General features: G+C 42.8%; 2 protein-coding genes across 3 annotated transcripts; both read left to right on the top strand.

The window, feature by feature from the left end:
- Window positions 1-1,088: 1,088 nt before the first annotated feature.
- Window positions 1,089-7,217, top strand: thap7 (THAP domain containing 7). Of its 2 annotated transcripts, none has more exons than XM_069176820.1 (5): window positions 1,089-1,166; window positions 2,434-2,520; window positions 3,414-3,551; window positions 3,678-3,788; window positions 4,969-7,217. In XM_069176820.1, the coding sequence occupies exons 2-5, from the start codon at window positions 2,480-2,482 to the stop codon at window positions 6,314-6,316; spliced, it is 1,638 nt and encodes a 545-aa protein (XP_069032921.1). In that variant the 5' UTR covers window positions 1,089-1,166; window positions 2,434-2,479; the 3' UTR covers window positions 6,317-7,217. The 2 variants fall into 2 exon arrangements, with proteins under 2 accessions (XP_069032921.1, XP_069032920.1); XM_069176819.1 differs by having other exon boundaries at window positions 1,095-1,166; window positions 2,434-2,513.
- A 1,741-nt stretch (window positions 7,218-8,958) lies between these two features.
- Window positions 8,959-16,254, top strand: s100v2 (S100 calcium binding protein V2). Its single transcript, XM_069176706.1, has 3 exons — window positions 8,959-9,045; window positions 12,167-12,298; window positions 14,768-16,254. The coding sequence occupies exons 1-3, from the start codon at window positions 9,037-9,039 to the stop codon at window positions 14,933-14,935; spliced, it is 309 nt and encodes a 102-aa protein (XP_069032807.1). The 5' UTR covers window positions 8,959-9,036; the 3' UTR covers window positions 14,936-16,254.
- The last annotated feature ends 3,756 nt before the right edge of the window (window positions 16,255-20,010 follow it).

Here is a 20,010-nt window from a genome sequence, read left to right as displayed (position 1 = left end):
TACACAGCCTTCAGACAAAAGACAGAAGTTAGAAAAGTTTCTGTCCTGCAGTGTTTACTGGAAATAAGAGACAATCAAAATGTGGGACATTGTCTTCATACAAGACATGAAAATGCTGTGCAGTCCACATAAAGTGGGACACCTTGTCCCACAGGTGGAAGAGGGAAGGAAGAGGGAGGGACTGAGACAGACAGAGGGACAGAAAGAGGTGTTTTAACAAACTCTGAAACCAGGAAAAGATGTGAAAGTCACAAAGGACTGATGGACAAAGAGACACTGGACTGCATCTGAATCCTTATTATGGACACTAATAACAGACGTAGAATGTGTTCATCTGCTGAGTCACAAATGTTGCTGTTAATCAGTGGACATTTTGTCTCACCTGGGCCCGTTGCATTTATTACGGCTGCTCCAGTATCTGGAGACGTCCCACTGTTGTCTTGTTCTGTTGTCCATCATCTTCAGCAGCATTGAACTGGAGATCCTGCGGTAGAAGGCAGCACGTCGTACCTGCAGTTTGTTCAGTGTCCACAAACTGCAGCTCTCTTTTCTTAGATGCAGCTTTCTGCTGCGTGTTTGGTTGCGTTGCTCTTCATGCTGTCTTCACCATGAACCTGCTGTTGGGAGATGTTGTTCAGACCAGTTGGAAATGTTTCCTGACACTTCTGGAGCTCAACTTCTACTGTTCTGCTGTGACAGAGGAGAACCTGATGATGTCATAGAGGAGAACCTGATGATGTCACAGAGGAGAACCTGATGATGTCTCAAGAGAATCTGATGATGTCACAGGAGAACCTGATGATGTCACAGATGAGAACTTGATGATGTCATAGAGGAGAACCTGATGATGTCACAGAAGACAATCTTTTGCTGGGCTAACAGAACAGAAGTACAGGGTATATTTGAGTGTGTGGACACTAATAAGAACCGGACTAGTGAAGAGAATCTGATGATGTTACAGAAGAGAATCTGACACACTGGACGACGTAGGACTGAACTTCCTCCAGTAGATGGCAATAATCCAACATCAAGATGCAAGCGGCACCTAATCTGCCGGAAACCAGAAGAAGAAGGAGAAACGGAAGAAGACAAAAAGAGGAGGAAGGTCGATGAGGAAAGAAGAGACGATCAGCCATCTTCGTGAGGTCAAAATCAGCTGTGCGGGGGTAATATTTTTATTATTCTTCAGAAATCTTCACGTACGGCTGCGTTTACTGACGTCGGTTACAGCTGCTCCTCGCTGACTTCATACGGAATTCTCACTGCAGCAAAACGCTGTGACAACAAGTCTATTCCGGTTCCCAGACTTCTTTAAAGGCGTCAGTCGACAGTTGATTTAAATTCAGTCGTGACGAGGTGGAGACAGAAACAGCTTCACTGGCGGGATGGAAGGAGTCGCAATATTTCCGCCAACTTTTTTCCACCTGAACGTTACACACCTTACTGTGCATATATATATGTCTACAGTACATATATATATATGTATATATATGTGTCTACAGTACATATATGTCTACAGTACTGTGGAGTAAAATCAACAGTAACAGAGGAAGTAGTCAAAAAATACCATCAAGTGACTGCAATAAAGACACAACAACAAAATGATCCGAAACAAAGCACAATACATCAAATAATTAATTGTTGGACTGCAGCCAATTATTTTATTATTATCCCATTACTTTACATGAGAAAAATAATGGTAAATGTTATTGTCTAAATCATGTAGAAAGCAAAACTAATGATATCAAAGTAATAGAAATAGAAAAGTTAAGTTTATAATAATATCAATGTTAATAAGTTAAGTTTAAAATAATAATGGAATAAAGTTTTGGTTCAAAATAAGTGAGAAGTGAGTTTTAAATGTGAGTGTTTTTAAATAGTCGCTGTTTGAAGCGTCTGGGTTGATTAGTGATCAGTGGGAGCATCTGTGGAGGGTGTGAAAGTTCTCCTGACACTGATTAAACTCCTCAAAATGATCTCTCTTAATCCAAATTATTGATTTTGAACTTTTTCCAATAAACAAATCCCTTCATGCCTTAAAAAGTTTTGTAAGAACTTTTCTTCAGCCTGCAGTTCTTCTGAGTTTTTATCAGGTGACTGTTAGTCAAATTTTGGGTTTTCAAAGGAATCGGAATCATGCAAACGTTTTATTTTCTGCTAAATTTTAAATTATATTGAGACATGTAGAATGGAGTGACTGGGATGAAGCCTGCTGGCGGGTTGGGCGGTTCAGAGGGTGAAGAAGGGTGTTTTTGTTTTATTTAATTCAGCAGGTAACCAATAGGGAGCCTGTACACGATCACTCTGTTTCCTGTTTCAGAATATGCACCTGCCGTTTGTTGTTCTGTAAACAGACACAGTAAACATAACTACTCTGGAACTACGTTTCCTGAACTTGCTCTTCATTTCTTCTCTTCACTGAATCACTCTCAGATGCCCAGACACTGCTCAGCGGGCGGCTGCAAATCCCGGGACAACCATGAGACTCGTAACGCCGGTGTCACCTTCCACAAGTGAGAAGTCAGCAGATTTTTTACATCTCGGTTTTACAAACTTGTAGATTTCTCTGACATGTCTGTTGTTTTCACAACATTACGGTGACCACAGTGCTTCCTTCAATCCAACTGTAACTTAATAAATTTGCCATTAATAGTACATTGATCCTGTTGGGAGCAGGGATGAGCTGCTTGTCTGAACAAATACACCTGCTGACAACTCCAAACCTGCTTTATTTGATATAAGTCATTCACGTACAGACAGATAAAGAGCACTGAGGTGTTGGAAACAGTTACCCTGGAGCTACCTCCTCAGCAAGTAGCAGCATAAACAAGTTGAAGTGAAAGATGAACAGATTACAAGACATTTTCAACATCCTCAACAATATCTCTCGTAGCCATATTTGATTTTTCTGTTTTCAGTTAAAAGAGTGATATTGAGCGCAGACAACACTGGAATGTATTTAATGCCTGATGTTTGTAGTTTTTTTCAGTGTTCTTAAATATCTATTTATTTAAGTCCATCTTTAGTATTGAATTGAACCGTGTGACAACATTATTGGGACACACTGTTTGAAAGGGAGGCAGAGCTTCAGTTTTCAGGCTCCTCTCCTGTGGAACCAGCTCCCAGTTTGTGTTGGAGAGGCAGAAACCCTCTCTAGATTTAAGATTAGACTCAAAACCTTCCTTCTTGATAAAGTTTATAGTTGGAGATGCTCAGGTGGAACTGAACCATCCCATAGTTATGCTGTTATAGACCTAGCTTACCACTTTATTCCCAAAAAACAAGGATGTTTTATATTGTGGTTGTTGTTATTTTGTTTTGATTTGTGTTGATTTGAGATTGTAAAGTGTTTTAAGACCATGTTTCACAGTGATTTTACATAAACTGAAACTGTAATGCAATGGCATGGCCAGGTTACCAAAAGGAGCAAACCGGAGAAACCTGTGGATCACCAACTCCCACCGCACAGACTCCTGGGATCCTCAGACCGACTTTGTCTACTTTTGTTCCAAACACTTCACACTGGAGAGCTTTGAACTGACCGGATGCAGGTCTGCACACTCGCACAATACACATTATAGTTCAATCCTCTATTTTTGACTACTGGTGCTAAATATGAGTATAGTGCTGACACTGTTTAGAAAGCAGCCTTAAATGTTTTTTATTTTCATTCCCAGTGGGATCAGAAGACTAAAGGAAGATGCGTTTCCGACAGTATTTAATTTCTCATCAGCAACAAAATGTAAAACAGCAGAAAAAGCAGAGAAACAAGAAGATGTTCCTGACAGGTAAACAGAACACAGTCCATCTGGTGATTTCTCATGAGCACGTTCTGATTGATGCTGAGACACAAATTCCTCATTTTATTTTCCACATTTGTAACAAAAAAGATGTGTCGTAGAGAAGACATGGTGGACATCACAGTCTCTCGTCAGGTGCTTTATTTTCCTTTAAGAGTAAAGAGCATCTGCTAAACAACAGACCAAATCTAATTTTATTTTTAGGATTATAGTACTGCAGTGTTATTTGTAAATTCAGATGCACCTGATGATGTAATAATGAATACGTTTTGTATCGTACTTTACAGGGAGAGGAAAGAGAGTTTACTGCCATTCGGCTCTGTGAGGTTCAGCTGACCCACATATGTGCTTTTAACTAAACATTAACATCCTGCTGATGTTTGCAGGTGTAACACTCGCCAAGTTCACTGTCTTAGTTTATCATGTTACAGGGTCCAGCAGAGCAAGTTTCAGATGATGTCATCATTTTCACTATTTGTGATGATGACATGCATTATGATTCGCTGAAATACACATCTGGAAGATGTGTGCTTAGCTCAAAAAAATGGTCACGCAAGAACCAAAGAAGGCTGCGAAAAGAAAGAGGGCCTTTCCACTTCTGTGGAAGTACCAACATGTCTGAGTAAAAACAGCCGCTGCTGTATGATTTGTAGTTTGCACTGTTGTTCCAAAAAGTAATCATCCGCCTAAAACTGCTGCCATGCAGGAGTGTGCACAGTCAGTTAAAGCTGTATCAGTAGGGTTATATAGCGACAGCTGCTTTTCTCTGGATCAAACATGTTCGAATCAGGGTCACACAATTCATCATATCAGTCTCCATTTATTCCTCTTTTCAGTCTCATTTCTAACGAGGATTAACAACAATCATGCACCTACTGTTTGGTTCACACACACACACGCATGGACGCAGGTTAGCTGCCAAAAACATGTAACACAGGCAGTGTGTGCCGGGCGAACACACCTTAGGTTGGTTTTCACTGATACATTTTTCAAACCAAAGGTAAACTGACCCACAGAGTACAAAACGGTACGAACAGGTGGCAGACATTGAACACACATGATGGACACGCAGCATCAGCTGTGGGTGAAGGTCCGCTGATTTGTCGTCCATCTGCATGTTGTACTTTGTGAAAGAAAAACTCATCTGTGACTTTATTTTTTTATGAAGGACGAGCTCAGACGAACAGGAGAGAACTCAACAGGAGACCAACCGAGACCAAACTGCTGAAGACACCAGAGGTCAGAGGTCAGCGGCAGCAGCCGAGGAAACGAATGAAAACACGGTTGGATCTTCTCCGAAGCCGTCAGTGACGGAGCAGCACTCAGAACAAGAACACAGTCCTTCAGCTGCAGAGCCTCGTCCGGTCTCCCCGTCTCGCTACATGAGGCGTCTGCCCCCTCCGCTCGGCTCCTACCTGCTCAAGGAGCACAGCTACGCTCAGCACTGCCCCCTGCTGTGGAGGAGACGCTATGACCAGGCTGTTGACTCCTTAGAAAAGGCCTTACGACAACTGCACGCAGCCCGACGGAGGGAGAACCGCCTGCGCAGCACCGTGCTGAGGCTCCGAGACAAGCGGCTGAAGCACACGCTGCTGGTGTCTCAGGACGGCGGGACAACAGGGGGGACCCCAGCGGGAGAGAGGAGACAGGGCAGAGGAGGGTCTGACCCCGAGGACGCCGAGACCGTGGCTCAGTCTGAGAATGCAGGGCTGTTTGAGGACAGATGTGCGGATCAGATGGAGTTGGGCTGCAGTTTTCTTCCACACTCCAGCAGCTGGTCTGAGGAGGAGAAAGGATTCTGCTTCTACTGTGGGAGAGGGCCGCGGCGGAGCGGCAGGCAGGCGGCAGGTCGAGTTTCAAAGACTCAGAGGGACGTTCAGCCCTCAGAGCATCACGACTCCCTGAAGATTCAGACGAGGGTTCGGACCAGTGCTGAAAAGGCCAACGACTTACAGAGAGTCCGACTGGAAAGACCACCGGAGAAACATGTAGAAACCAACGACACAGACGGAGCAAATCTCCAAGTCCTGCTCCAACATCCCAGCGTTCAGCATGTGATCCCTGCTGCGGCCTCTCAGCCTGAAACTCTGCCATTTGTGGTCCCTCAGCAGAAGCTGCTGCTCTCTGACGGGTGTGAACGGGAGCGTGAAGGTCCGGAGCAGCGCCGGGACCTGCAGCAGCAGCTCTTCTGGATACAGGACGGCGCGGAGGGGCAGGTCATCCTGGTACCCGTCCCTGCTGAGGACGGATTACAGAGCTGTTTGAAGATGGAGGGGGGCTGTGATGAAGGACAAACCATCCTGATGTCAGAACTGGATCTTCAAGGTGGTGTGGGACACATGACGGAGAACGGTGGACGTCTCGCCAGAACTGAAGCAGCCTGTGATGAAGAACATATTCACCATCATTCTGTTCTCAACAGCACATCAGGAGAAATGAGAGAAGACGTGAGGGAGAAACTTAAAGAACATCTGGAGGGATTTCACCTGCAGCTCAGGACTGAGTTTACAAACTGAATGAACATGTTAACTGCAGTTTATAAATAGAAACAGTTTGACTGATTGAACTAAATGTGTATTTCTTGGCCTCTGGAATTTATGACACCACTTCAGAATCCACACAGGAAGCATCGGCTGTGTTATGTGATGTTCTGTCATCCTCCTGTGTCACAGCGCTCCATCACTGTACAAAAACTACGACAAACGCACCAGCCAGTCCTGACGTGCTCCGTTATCACCATGAACTGACTCACTGCAGTTTAATTTGACCCCATCCATCATACCGTCCTGCTGCCTGAAATGTGCACTCGAACTACAATTTCCTCCTGAAATCAACCTCAATAAACGTGCTGTTTGCTCCTGTTTGGTTATTACAAACCACAGTGACCTCCTGCTTTGGGAAATTCCTGGACCTGTTTAAAAAAGGACACGATATATTTCTGAGTTGTTTTTAAAGATTTCTCCTTCATGGATGAATTTGTTGGTATCCTTCCATGAAAAGAAGAAAAAAGAAAGAATAATTTTAAACTGATCAAGTGATCACTCCAGCAGCCTTTACCTTTAACAGCTGTTTTAGAGTCATCTTTGTAGAAGAAGAAAGAATTGATCGTTTTTCCCTCTTAGACCAACGGCTGCAGGTTCGACTGGAGACAACTGACTTTAATTTCAGCACTTTTCAGGAGGAATGAAGGATTTGTTTTTAATTGTGCCAACAAATGAATCCAATGAAGCCAGTGTTGACACATATTGACACATTGTTTATTTTAGTCATTTCATGGAATTTGTAGACAATTAAAGACCTCTACAATAACTGTAGAATTAACCTTTAATTTTTAAACCACAAAACATTACAGATTTTACTGGTTGAACTCTTAACTCTAATAACACAGGATATTGTTCCATGAAGTCATATCTGCACTCACGGTCTGTTTTTGCAATAATTAATAGAAAATGCATTTACTAAGTAAACAAATCAGATTTGATAATAAGATAAGATTTCTGTTTGGTAACTGAAAATCTTTTTGATACTTTTATACTATATGTCCAGTCCAGGTTGAAGTGCAGAAAGTTGGACCCTCCGACACAGGTTGAGTTTATTATAGATTAAATAAAGTATGAATAGATTTGAGCAGTTGACACATGACAGTGGATGAGGCTCTCCCAGCATGCATTGCTCTGAAGATGTTTTCCGGGTAAGTGTGTTTTCTCTTCCACAGTGCCCTGTACGTGTGGGTGTGGCTAAAGTGCTGATTGGCTGTATTTCTACGAGCGTTGAGTTCAAACCTCACCTGAACAGTGGGTCTATTGTCTTCAGTCAACCGAGTTGTGCAGGTGTGGGTGAGACACCGCATGTTTTCATTCTCTTATTTGGCCCAGATATTTATCCTGGAGTGCTTTATGTCATTCTGCCGGGTGTTTTTTTGAAGTGATTTGTGTCGCTGTTAAATATGCCAGCACTGAAGCACACCGGAAACACAGCCCAGTTATCTACACCAGGACATGCGTGAAAAGTGACTGAGTCGATGTAGAGTTGTGTCTGAAGGGTCACTAGTCAATCACAGCTGCGACACCGAAAGATGGCCCTTTAATTTGTTGTGAAAGTTTCAGAGACATAAAAACCTCATTTCGTACGTTTTTATGAGGCTTTTATGGCGCTACCATCACGGGAGTGTTTGCTGCCCGGTTCGGCGTATTAAAGTCTGTGTGTGCGCGTGCATGTGTTAATGCAAAGCATCTGGGAGTCACTAACACGAGGAAGGTCGATGGTGTCATGCTGAAACAATTCACTGTGGCTTCTTTGATTGGGTGTGACAGGAATCCTTCCCACTCAAACTCCGGGACCTGGATGAGAAGGAGCGCTGGGTGTGGATCTCTATTGAAATCACTGAAATCCAATACTGTGCCACACCCTTCACATTGAGCCCACCAGCTCCTCTCTACTGTATCTGTCTGCTGATCCATTCCAGGCTAGGATAGATCAGTCAGTGAAAACACCCTCCGTTAGTCCCGGCCGAGAATCTGCTGGAATTCTGCTGATTCATCTCCAGTTTTTTTTCTTTCCATAAATTCTTGTCATTAAAAGTTCAGCCTGCCGCTCACCCTCCCTCACAGACTGACTGAAGTCAGGGAGAAAAGCAGATCAGATAGAAAGAATGTGGTCGTGCCTGTTTCCTTCCTCCTCCCTGTCCCTCTCTGCTTTCTATTATTTAAAAACTTCTCCAATAACAGAACAGAAGGGATTCCTTAAAAACTGAAGTCTCTCGTGAAACCTGACAGACTTCCATAAAAGCTGCAAAACCCGAGGAGGGTTGGTGTCAGACTAACGTTTACTGCTGAGGTTCACAGTGACGGGGTGGAAGAAAAGCAGGATACCAGCCCAAACTTGCAGGCAGTTATTGCGTAAAACAACAGCGTCCAACTCCACTAAAGGTTTCCAGATGTGGAGCGAGCTGAATGAATGTTGAGCTGCTCCTCACAGAAATATGGAAGCACATCAGTAAATACAGTATAAGCACCGTATGATACATAAGGACATTATGAGTTGAACCCACGGCGGAGGTGTATGGAAGCTGTAAACTGTAATTGTGGCAGGTTTGAGGCGTTGCGTCAGTCTGCTCCTTCTTCCTGGCTGCTCTCCTGCTGAGGGAGGATCCAGGAATGCTGCCAGCTGGTGACAGAGACGCAGCTCCGCTCAGTCCGCAGAAAGCCAGACACAGGAAGACAACTCGACAGTCGACATGGCTCAGGTAAGAAATGAGAACGAAAACTACTCTTTTACTGTCGGAATGTAAAACCTGAGGTAAGTGGGACACTTATTGCTAACATGGGCTTTTGTCCTTGTTTTCGTCGGGAGAAGAATCTTGTCCTCGGTTTTCTGCTGGCTTGAATTTTCCTCTGTAGCCTCACACACCCTCTGAAGACGCGCCATGACGCGCCAGGTGATAAAACCTCGGAACTTTTGGTCCGGATGGTCCGAGTAAAAACTTATCGTGTGTTTTTCAAAGCGCTCGGACTGAGTTCAGACTCTCACGTTAACTCCCTTGAACTTATTTTGGTGAGAAACTCTCCAGACGTGTGCGGCCAGCGGCCCCTCCCTGCGAAGGCGCGCTTCAGTAGCAGTCAGACCTGAGAGCTGCCCCGCCACCGCGCGCACCCGGCGGGGTTCGAGTGGGCACGGGGGCCCAACCATCCACCGGGGGCCTATAGTGGGGTCTCCGTTGGCAGCCCACACTGATGGCCCGAGTGTGGATCATCTGTGGGTAATTCGGCCCCACAAGGCCCCTCAGAGCCCAGCCCTGCTCCTATGTTGGCTGCTTGTGAACTCCCTCACATAAAATGTAATGTCAGGAATGTGTAATTCATGGTTTTCATTTCAAAGTCATTTTGGTTTCGTTTCAGGAAGTCATTCGACACAGTTTTGAAACCGAGCCTTTACATATTAGTACGGATTTCTCGTTTCAATTTGAAATTGAGCTTATATTAATTGCTGCACTGAAAAACCTACAACTTTTTTTTCCCACTGTCGAATCTCGGCATACTATAATAATAATGATAAACTTCAATAAAACTGGATAATTACGCAGCAATTTATACTCAAAAGCTCAAGTAAGACCAGTAGTCTCAGATAATGAAAACCTAACTTTAAATACACAGCTTCTTGCTGGAACTTAGATTAACGTCCAGCACATGAATATAAGCAGAGATAAATGATGGATATCTTACATTAACAACTAAACATCTTCTGAAAGTGTTTTCAGGTGCAACATGATCCATTTCTATTATTTCATCAATTTTACACAACTCATCATGAAGAAATTAGCCTGTATATACAATATTCATCTATTATTATGGCTTGTTGTCAATTTTTAAAGGATACAGTGAATTTTTACACTTTTGACTGAGTACTCATAACAACTCAGATGCTTCATTCATCTATGAGAGTATAACAGTCAGAGTACATACAATAAGTACAATAAATAATTTGTGTAACTGAAATAATGAATACTCAATCCAGGCGAGTTCAGCCAGTGATCCAGTGTGTGTTGTATAGAAGGTGATAAAATGCAGTATCACTTCCCCTTTGTTTCAGGACATTTCTCATTGTCCTAAAGGTCCGTTGGTAATAATAAGTTGATAGTTTATCATGTGAATCTGGAGTGCAAAGTGTGGCAGCTTCAACCTCTGCTGAAGACTTCATCTGGCCTCCATCCAACACACAGACCTTCCTCACAGGACGAGCTCAAATTTAACAATACTCAACAATCAGTTACATCCTGAAGCTTAAAATTAATGATTCAAGACAGTCAAGGGCAGAAACTTTGAGCAAACAAACAATGCTCCACCGTGACCTGAAGTCGAGGAGAAGCTTCTAGAACTCGCTGACTGTTTAATATTTCCAAATTTGATCATGAAGCCATAAATCAAACCAAACCCCTAAACTTTCTCTCACCTCGCTGATCAACAGTGAGCTGGTTTGGGTGCGGTAACGGGTACTTTAATAAAATCATAAAATGTTGAAAGTACAAAAGTGACTATTTTAAAAGGTACAGTCTGGATAATGTCACTCTGTGGAGGAGTTTGAATTCAGGTGAAGAGGGCTTGCAGCAGCTTGTGGTACATCAGTCAGACAGGGTGTGGTTTCCACAGGGCTGCTGGCCCACATGCACTGAATAACCAGCAGGACTGGAGCGTGTTCGACTGATGGCCAACAGGCAGACATTTCACTGTTCTCATCAAAGTTAGCATCAAATGACTGCCTGTGAATTTGAGCCTTTTAGTCTTTTAGCTCAGCTTTGGTCTTATAGCACATGTAGTTCAGTCTCACAACTCTTCTTTAAAACTTTATTGAACCAAGTAAATTCCACTGAGATTAGCAACTTTCTTCACAAAGACCTGGTCAGTATTATCAGTGTCTTTCCAGCAGCAGCAGGCTTGGGAACATAGTGGAGCATTTAGCAGCGAAAGAGCCAGGCATTTCCCTCAGGAGGTGGTGGAGACCAAAACAAGAGCTAAAAGAGAGGAAATACTGGACTAATCAGATGGACACAAACACTAAACCCAATGAAAGATTCCGTTTTTCTGTGCTGCAACAGTTATCAGTGAAAATGGAGTAGTATTTCTGCTTTATATGCCCTTCCCTAGTTTGCTAACATGTTCATTATGACAACTTTATAAGGTGCTGATGTGTTTGGAGGTTGTAGCATTGAGATCAAACAGTGGTTGATGGTATGCTACTCCTGGTTTAGTGGCGTAAGCCTAATTCTAAAATAGTATCAGTGGCACTGCTTGTGTATGTCGCTTGTATACCATCAATGCATTCCACCTTTTCAATGGCAGGCATCACTTGGTGGGCCAGTCTGGCAGCTGATCAGACTGTCTTCCAACTCCATTTTATTTATAGGCCTATAGCGTCAAATTATAAGTCATCTGAGGGCACTTTACATAGTAGAATATAATATGGAGAAACCCAAGGATGCTCCTCTGAGCACCACTTGGCGACAGTGGTGAGGAAAACCTGCCTTTTAACGGGAAGAAACCGCAGACAGAACCAGTTTTAGAGGAGGGCGGCCATCTGCCGTGACTGTTTGAGATGAGAGGAGAGCAGAGAGAGAAAAGAGCAGCTTTGAGAAACAACACTGGGCAGGTTGGTGGGGCCGGAAACACAAACAGGGAGCGAGAGGACACAAAATAAATACCATGATGTAGTGTAATATAATGTACATGCGTGAAGCGTGACGGAGAAAAGAAGGGAGGTGCTTGGTGCCTCGTGAAGTCCTTCAGCTGCTGACATTAAAGCCCGAGCAGGAGATGAATCATAAAATGACCTTCCTTTTTCTATTGTCTTCTTTCCTTTTTTATGTGTCCCAGTTCTCAGACCTGGAGAAAGCCATCAACACACTGGTCTCCCAGTTCCACGCTGCTTCAGCCAACAACGGTCCGACGCTGAAAACAGATGAATTCAAAGGTCTTCTGTCCTCCCAGCTGGCCAACGTGGTGCCGGTAAACTGCTTTCAGCCTTTCTCTCAGCCAGGCCTGCTGGTGACTGCTGCAGCTGGGTGTGGCAGCACACCTCACCTCAGCAAACAGAGGACAGTCAGCAAACACTCAGAGTCACACACACTATAAAGACTTAGACACACACATAAGAACTGGGCTCAGTCAACTGATCCATCATCTCAGCTTTAGATGAACTCACAACCAAGGTGGGCATTCATCAGGAAGTTTAACAGTAAAAATACATTTTGTGAACGTCAGCAAACGTTTAGCCTTAAAAGCTCTAATAATGGCGGCTTGTTAGGATTTAAAGTACGAGCAACAAATAGAAACTGTTTATTTAGCTATATTTTGTTGACAATCTGACTGGAATATGTAAATGAAGAGGGTAAGAGGGGGATTAAGCTACAGAAGTCGTTAGAAGAAGAAGTTAATCTATGGATGTTTTGAATTGTAATCTATTTTAACCAAGACGACATAAAAATGATGCTCTTTAATGCAAACTTTTTAGACTGTTTGATTTTCAAAACAATTATTATCAAAGGTTGGAAATCTAATACTGGAAAAATCCTGCTTATTAATTTATTATTGTTCTACTGATAATACAGATCTATCTGAAAGCCTTCAGACCCTCGAGTCTGTCGTGTGTAAACAGTTTCGCACAAACTGCATGGACACCTGCATGTCACCCCAGATGGCAAATAATCGAATGAAAAAAATGAGCTCCTTTAATTTTATGCTCAAAATACAGAGGGAAAGTTTTAAAGTCATTCTTGAAACTCATTATGCGGGAAAATGTAAATGTCCGAACGCTACAGAGTTTGTTTCCCAACACAAAACCGGTGACGTTTCCAGATGAGGTGAACTAAAAAAAAAAACAAGCATCAAGTAGACCGCCTGTGTTTCTATTCACTGAACAGAGATTTACTTGCACTTCGGTTCACAGTTTGGAAGTAAATCTCTTCTACGTTCTGTTCAGCTACAGAATCACGCAGGATATTATTTGTATTGGATATTATATGTCAGTTTAGTAGGCGGCCCTTCAGTGTGGCCCAAGACACATTCATGTACACACTGCTAAAAGAGCTAGTCTGAGTGGATTTTGATGCGTCCTCAATGCATCTTGGGTGCATTCACCTGTATTTAGGACCACTTCAGTAGAACATCATATACAAGACTTCTCCAGCTCTGTACACGTGCAGGTGGATCCCACATTACAAGAAGAAGCAAAACTATATTCTAGATTTAATGTGCTAAAAAAAAGTATTGAGTCAAATGTTCAATATTCTCCAGTGAAGATTTGCTGATTGCCTTTGTTTGGTGCCCTTGTCATTTGATCATTTGATCATGTTACTGTGTGGAATGGGAATCTGAGTGCTTTGGGTTATTGGTGCTGTTGCCTCTGCAACAGTGAGGCATCGTGTTTTCAGGTTGTCTGTCTGTTTGTACGCTTGTCTGGCCTTTATTCAACACATTAGCTGAGGAACATTTCAATCTCCTTTTTTAAATTCTGATGATAACATCGTACTCAAGAAGTTAACAGCTGAGTTACATGAGGAACATGGTGACATCAATAAAAATCAGTCTGAGATGGAACCGTCACTGACAACGCCGAGGACTGACTGATTTATAGTTTAAATCTCAGGGACGTTTCACTGAACAGACTCAGAGGCTGTTTCCACCTTCCATCAACATGCCTCCGGGACAGATAGGATCTTTAGGCTGTCTGTTTCCAACTGGCCTTATCGTGCGTCTCCACATGCGTCCTAAGTGACCCCTTGAGATCGGATCTCACTCCCCTGATCTATGTGCAAAAGAACACGTAGGCTACATCACAAAAATATACAATTACATAAACACAAGAACAGGAACCAGAACATCAGAACCACAATAAATAAGGTCAGATTAATTCATTGTTTCAGTGCGTCTCCACTGCCGTGGGTCTGATAAAATGAAACGATATAAACTAAAAGAAAAAAGATAATGAATGTGGACACAAACGTCCCAGACCACCTCTGAATGTGGTCTGAACAGATCTGATCTCATGTGTCCTGAGTGCGTTTCCATCGGGACTTTTGCTGAACACGGGAGGCATGTTGATGGAAGGTGGAAGCAGAGTATCACTCTGTCCATCACACAACATCACACATCACACATACTGAATGTTCACACTTGAAGCTGTTCGGTACAGCTAACCTTTAATGTTTCTTCCATCCAGTCATGTGTACATGTGGAGTTGGTCTTTCAGCTGTGTCTTTACTGATCTGACTTCATTTCAGTGATATCACCATGTTTCCAACCATGTTAACGTTAATGTGACTGTTGAGGGCAGATAATGTTAAAACTGACCTACCAAACCCATTTGGAATGAACTGGAATGAACCTCTCTTGTTGCGATAACGTTTGTGTCAGTCGGCAGCACCTTCACCTTCACACTGAAATAATCTCCCACATGTTATTTTGATGTCTAAACAGGGATCCAGCTCAGAGCAAGGAATGGGTGAGATTCTGCGGAAGATGGGAGTCGGTGACGGCGAGGGAATCTCTTTCAAGCATTTCTGGAACTTGATCCAGTCAGTAGCCACCTCGCAGCACAGCGTCCTCAGCGCCCAGACCTCCAAATGCAGCTGCATCCTCCTGTGAGGAGCAGACCCTCAGCCCTCATCAGCAAACTATGATTTTACACGGTGGAATATTACTAACAATATGCACATCACTCTCCTAATTACAAGTCAGACAGAATATAAAAATACAAAGTTACAGGAAGCCGTTTCCAAACATTACAGCTGAAACGTTACTCTTCTGATCTCCATCTCGTGTCGGTGTACGGCCCAGCTTCCTTTGCGCCAGTTCAAATTCAGACAAGTTCACTTTTAAATCCCCATGTTGTTTAAGTCTAAAGGTTCACACTACCATTGTATGTATCAAAGACAAAGTAATCCACTCATTCTCCTTCTTAGTGCCAGACATCATCTCTGTAGCCATTCGGTGGCCATGAAGTAGTATTTTTTCATCATACTGCAAATGTGAATATTGGCTGCACATGTTTTGTGGGCGTGATCATGTCTCACATGTTATCATTCATAGAGGTTGAACCGTCCTTCTATATTTTACTATTTGTTCATGATATGCAGCCTGATTTGGTTCTCTGGCTGCCAGATCCCAACATTGGAGGGGAACAAAAATCCTGCTTATGGTCATAAATCATACATCTTTGAGTTACATCTGCTTCATAGAGTGATGGCTGTGTGGAGCAGGGGGCGATGGTGGGTGGGTTGCAGGAGAGACTGCATGTGTGTGATATTATCACTATTTGTTTCGTCCCCTTCTGTCGCTGCAGGTCTTAAGACTAGTTTGAAATTTACTGTTGCAAAAGCGTCTGGGCGTTATCACGCTCAGTCATTAACAGTGTCACTTTCCCACATTTGATCCATTTTTGTCATGTTAGTTTTCCATCTTTGCGGTTCATGGTGCCTTTAAGTGGATCATGATAATAGGAGGATGACTGGCCCTCTGTTGTTAATTACAGCTTCAGAAATAATGTTTAATCATTCAAACATGAGTGTTAGCAGATCATCTTTGGCCATTGAGGAAAACCACAAAATGTCATGGATACAGTTTATATACAGTTTTTATACAGTACTATAGTGTAGGGAATGTTTCATATCTAAAATATAATTTGAAAGCATCAGAATGAGAGCTCGGTCATCAGATGGAGCCGAGATAAGGTCTCTGTCCATCTAAAGTTGACTTCATCTGCATCAGGAACCAAACACAAGTGGATTCTTTCCAGATGTCAGTATGTTGACATCTCATCGTGTGTCTTTATAGTCTCTTATACTACTAATGTTTTACCCTCAGATCCTCCTTTTCTTTGTATTTATAGTTTCATTCTCTATATTCTGACCTGTTCAACACCATAAGAAAAATTACCTAATAAACATATTAAGAACTTTCCAATAGTATACGTCTCACTGTTTCATCATTTAATAAGGAAAATAATCTCACAACAGTTAAAGTGGTTTATAGATGAAAATGTAATGCTTTTTCTTGCTTTAAAGTTAACATACAGAAAATTAACAATGTAAGAGAATAGATTTTCCAGTTTTCTATTGTTTTTTATATAGAAACTCAAAAGCATTTACACAAACCTAATAATTCATTTTTGTTTTCGTGCTAAAGGCCTTGCGCTTCCACCAGCTCGGACCAGATGGAAGTCCTGCACCACAGAGCACACATGAACAGATCTGTCCAAAAGTTGTCGGACCTATTCTATCAGTTGTCTAAAAGGCTTCACCAAAATGCCACATATAATGACAGACATTACAGCAACAGCACATGCTTACACATTATTTATAGTAGTTTTGGTGTTGTGTGCAGTGCAGCTGAGGAACTGTTAATTTATCAGGCAGAAGAGCTTCAGGTCATATCTCTGTCCACATGTCCTCAGATATGAATGTAAATGACAAAATAATGTTCATGATTATGCTGTTTAAAAAAATGTAGCTCAGCGTGCTCTCCTTCTGTGGTGACTGAATTATTATCATCTGTGGTTTAACTGAATATGAAGGTCACACAGAGATACTCACACGTGTAAATGTTGTAAGTGAATATGAAGGTAACCGCTCCAGCAGACTGCTCCTCAACAGCACACATCAAGGAAACTGTTCCATGTTTTAAAAGACGTTCGCCCTGCTGACCCTCTCCATGTCCGTATCACCGCTGGTCTTTCCCAAGTCAAAGGTGACCTCCTGAGGTTTCTCTATGTTTAAGGAACATAAGTTCTCACTGCAACTACACAGACTGCACAACAGGAACGGTGGAAAAAGACAAAACATTCACACATGACATGAACACAGCACATGTTCCACACCCAGGGGAGTCCCCACCCTCTGCCAGGCTCCACAGCTCCACACTCCAGTGATATAGTGCTGCAATGGTGCACACTTTATCAAAGAAATCTAATTAATCAAGTTCCCATGAACTCATGTCCACACAGAGGCATTTGCAGTTGCCTGGTTAGGATTGCAGTCGTTGTGTGACTGAATAGTTAAATATAATGTTGATCTAATATTTGTTTTTGTGTGTGATTGTATTTAGGCGCTGCATGATGCATACACGACTTCAGCTCCTGATCAGTTGAGTTGTTTTTCTTTCGGTCCTGTGTGTTTTTCAGTGATGCTCAGGTTTCTTTCTGCAGTCCAAAGCCGTGCAGATTATGTGAAGAGGAAACTCCTAAACTGTGAAATATTCAGTGTTCAGGTGACTCCTGTGAACGATGAAGGAGACACTACAGTGAAACAAGTTCTTTATTTAGTACTAAGAAGATATTGAGAGCTGCACTCCTGCACATGCTCTCTCTGCACTGAGGTTTGAGTAACTCACAATCGGTCCTCCAGTGCACAGAGAGAGAAACACAGTATGTGCTGGTAGATGTGGAGGAGTTTTAGCATCTTCACTGAGCTGTTGTGTTCCACCTCCTCGTGGGACTTCAGTTATTCACAGGCTCATCTGAAGCAGAAGGTCAAAGCATGCTTACATTTTTGTTTTATATACGATATTTTTATGTATCTAAGTGACAACAATGTTAAAAAGTCATCCTGACAATGTTAATAATAACAACAACAATAATAAAAAACTTTATTAGTATAGCACCATTCATACAAGACATGCAGCTCAAAGTGCTTCACAGCCAGAAAATGACATGCACAAATAAAGGAACATACATATCTATACATAGAAAAGAAATAGCATGCATTAGAACAGATCAAATTAAACTCAAATAAAGTTAAAATATAAAATAAAGCAACATGCATCTTAAAGGCACCGTAGTTCAAGTGCAGGCAAGTGTTGATAAATGAAATGTATGTAGATCAGTTGCTGCACACAGAAGTGAGTGCCGCACTGAACTGACTAGTATGATGAAGACTGAGCAGCAGGGTGACCTTTCTGTTCCTCACTGGAATACCTGATGCCATCACAGTATAAAGCCTGTTAGTGATGTCAGTGCCTCATACAGCTACCAAGAAACAGACAGCAGATACTCGTCTGGTGATACGCTCAATTACCATCAGCTGTGTGTCAGCAGCTTCATGTTTGACACTGTGAGGCACACAGCCTCTTACCACATGGCTGTTTTCAGGTCACTGCTAATCCTCTCCAAGCTTCTTTTCTCCTCATTAGCCATCTTACCCACTCCTTTCCCTGCTGCGTTCACAATGAAGCCTGTCTGAGACTAATAGAACTCCAGTTTCACACGCCGCAGTGTGGACCTGGACGTGGTCCCGTACTTACGACAGAACTCGGATCTGTAACGTGTGACATGGCGAGAGAAACAGACACTTTGATCTGCAGAGACATGAAGCTGGATGGATAAACAGAGGTGAGCCAAGAATGCACCATCTCAACCAGTGCAATCCTCTGAGTGTCGTCGGTGTGGCTTGACCGACTCTGCAGCAGCTGGTTTGTGTGTGGAGGAGCGAGAGCCGGTGGAGCTGAACATCACATCCTCAGCAAAATACCAGGACAGAAACCAAGGAAAAGAACAAGATACCCAACACAAGGTACAGAGACTACACGATGTAAACACAGCTTTTAACGCTTTCATAAAACCAGCTACTCTCTTTACAAAACCTTTACTTTCTGTAGTACATATACTGAACTGATACCCCATGGTCGCTTTTTTATTGGGTAAAAAAATGCAATCACACCCCATTTGTGTTTGAAATTTTACACGATACACAATGAATTTGTCAGGAGGACCAATGTTGTGTCAGTGGGTTGAAGAGATGAAACAAATGCAAGTTTATTTATTGATCACATGCATTACTAATGTGTGCATAGCGAGAGTGTGGATGACCTTTTCTGTGCTTCTCAAATGAGAACTCCTGTCATTTCTTATTGCACTTCGATAAACTGGTGACCTTGTCAAAGGCATATTCCAGAATAGACCAGATCTGCATCAGAGGCGGACTCATCCGGATTTTCAAACCCGGATATGGGACAGGCTCCAAAAACACTAAATCCTCCATTTCCTCTAATGCATTTGGACAGTACTGTTCATCTGCCCCTCCCCTGCACAGCATGCCAAGTTCACAACCTCAAATCACTGAACTGCTACCTGCACAACAATCTCTGTTTTCTTCTCCCAGATGTCTGAACTCTAGCCTCAGACTAAAAGCTAAACTTAGAATATCAAATCAAATCAGAGCTGTGATATTGGACAAACATTAGATGAGCCAGTCCTGCAGAACGGATCTCCAGCTGTCAACAGTTTGATTTCAGTCCGACTCTCTTTAAACTAACCACCTTCTGATTGGATAACACCTTTGCACACGCTTGACATTATCTGCCTCAGCTTCATTATGCTGTCACTTGTAATACTTTTCCAACAGTCTGAAAGAAGTTCCCACATAAACTGGGCTGAGCACCTTTTGGCTGCTTGTCATTCAGTCTCAGCCGGGTGGAGGTCAGGTGGTTGCGGAGGTAATCTGTATTAGAGTCCACACAGACCCGGGAGGAGCGCTGTGGGTTTTTATCTGTTCATAAGAAAGTCGATGCTCCAACTGAGAAACGACACGCACACGCACACGCACACACAGACACACACACACAGAGTCACCCCCCCCTCCTCCATGCTTCATGGTGGGAGCCACACATGCACGTCTCACAAAGGCTGGAAACAACAATCTCCACTCTGCATCAGGTGGACACGACAA

Source organism: Embiotoca jacksoni, unplaced genomic scaffold, assembly GCF_022577435.1.
Source record: "Embiotoca jacksoni isolate LCO1_2020_lvr unplaced genomic scaffold, fEmbJac1.0.p SCAF_7, whole genome shotgun sequence".
Lineage (NCBI taxonomy): Eukaryota > Metazoa > Chordata > Actinopteri > Embiotocidae > Embiotoca > Embiotoca jacksoni.
This window is presented reverse-complemented; position numbering and strand designations above follow the sequence as displayed.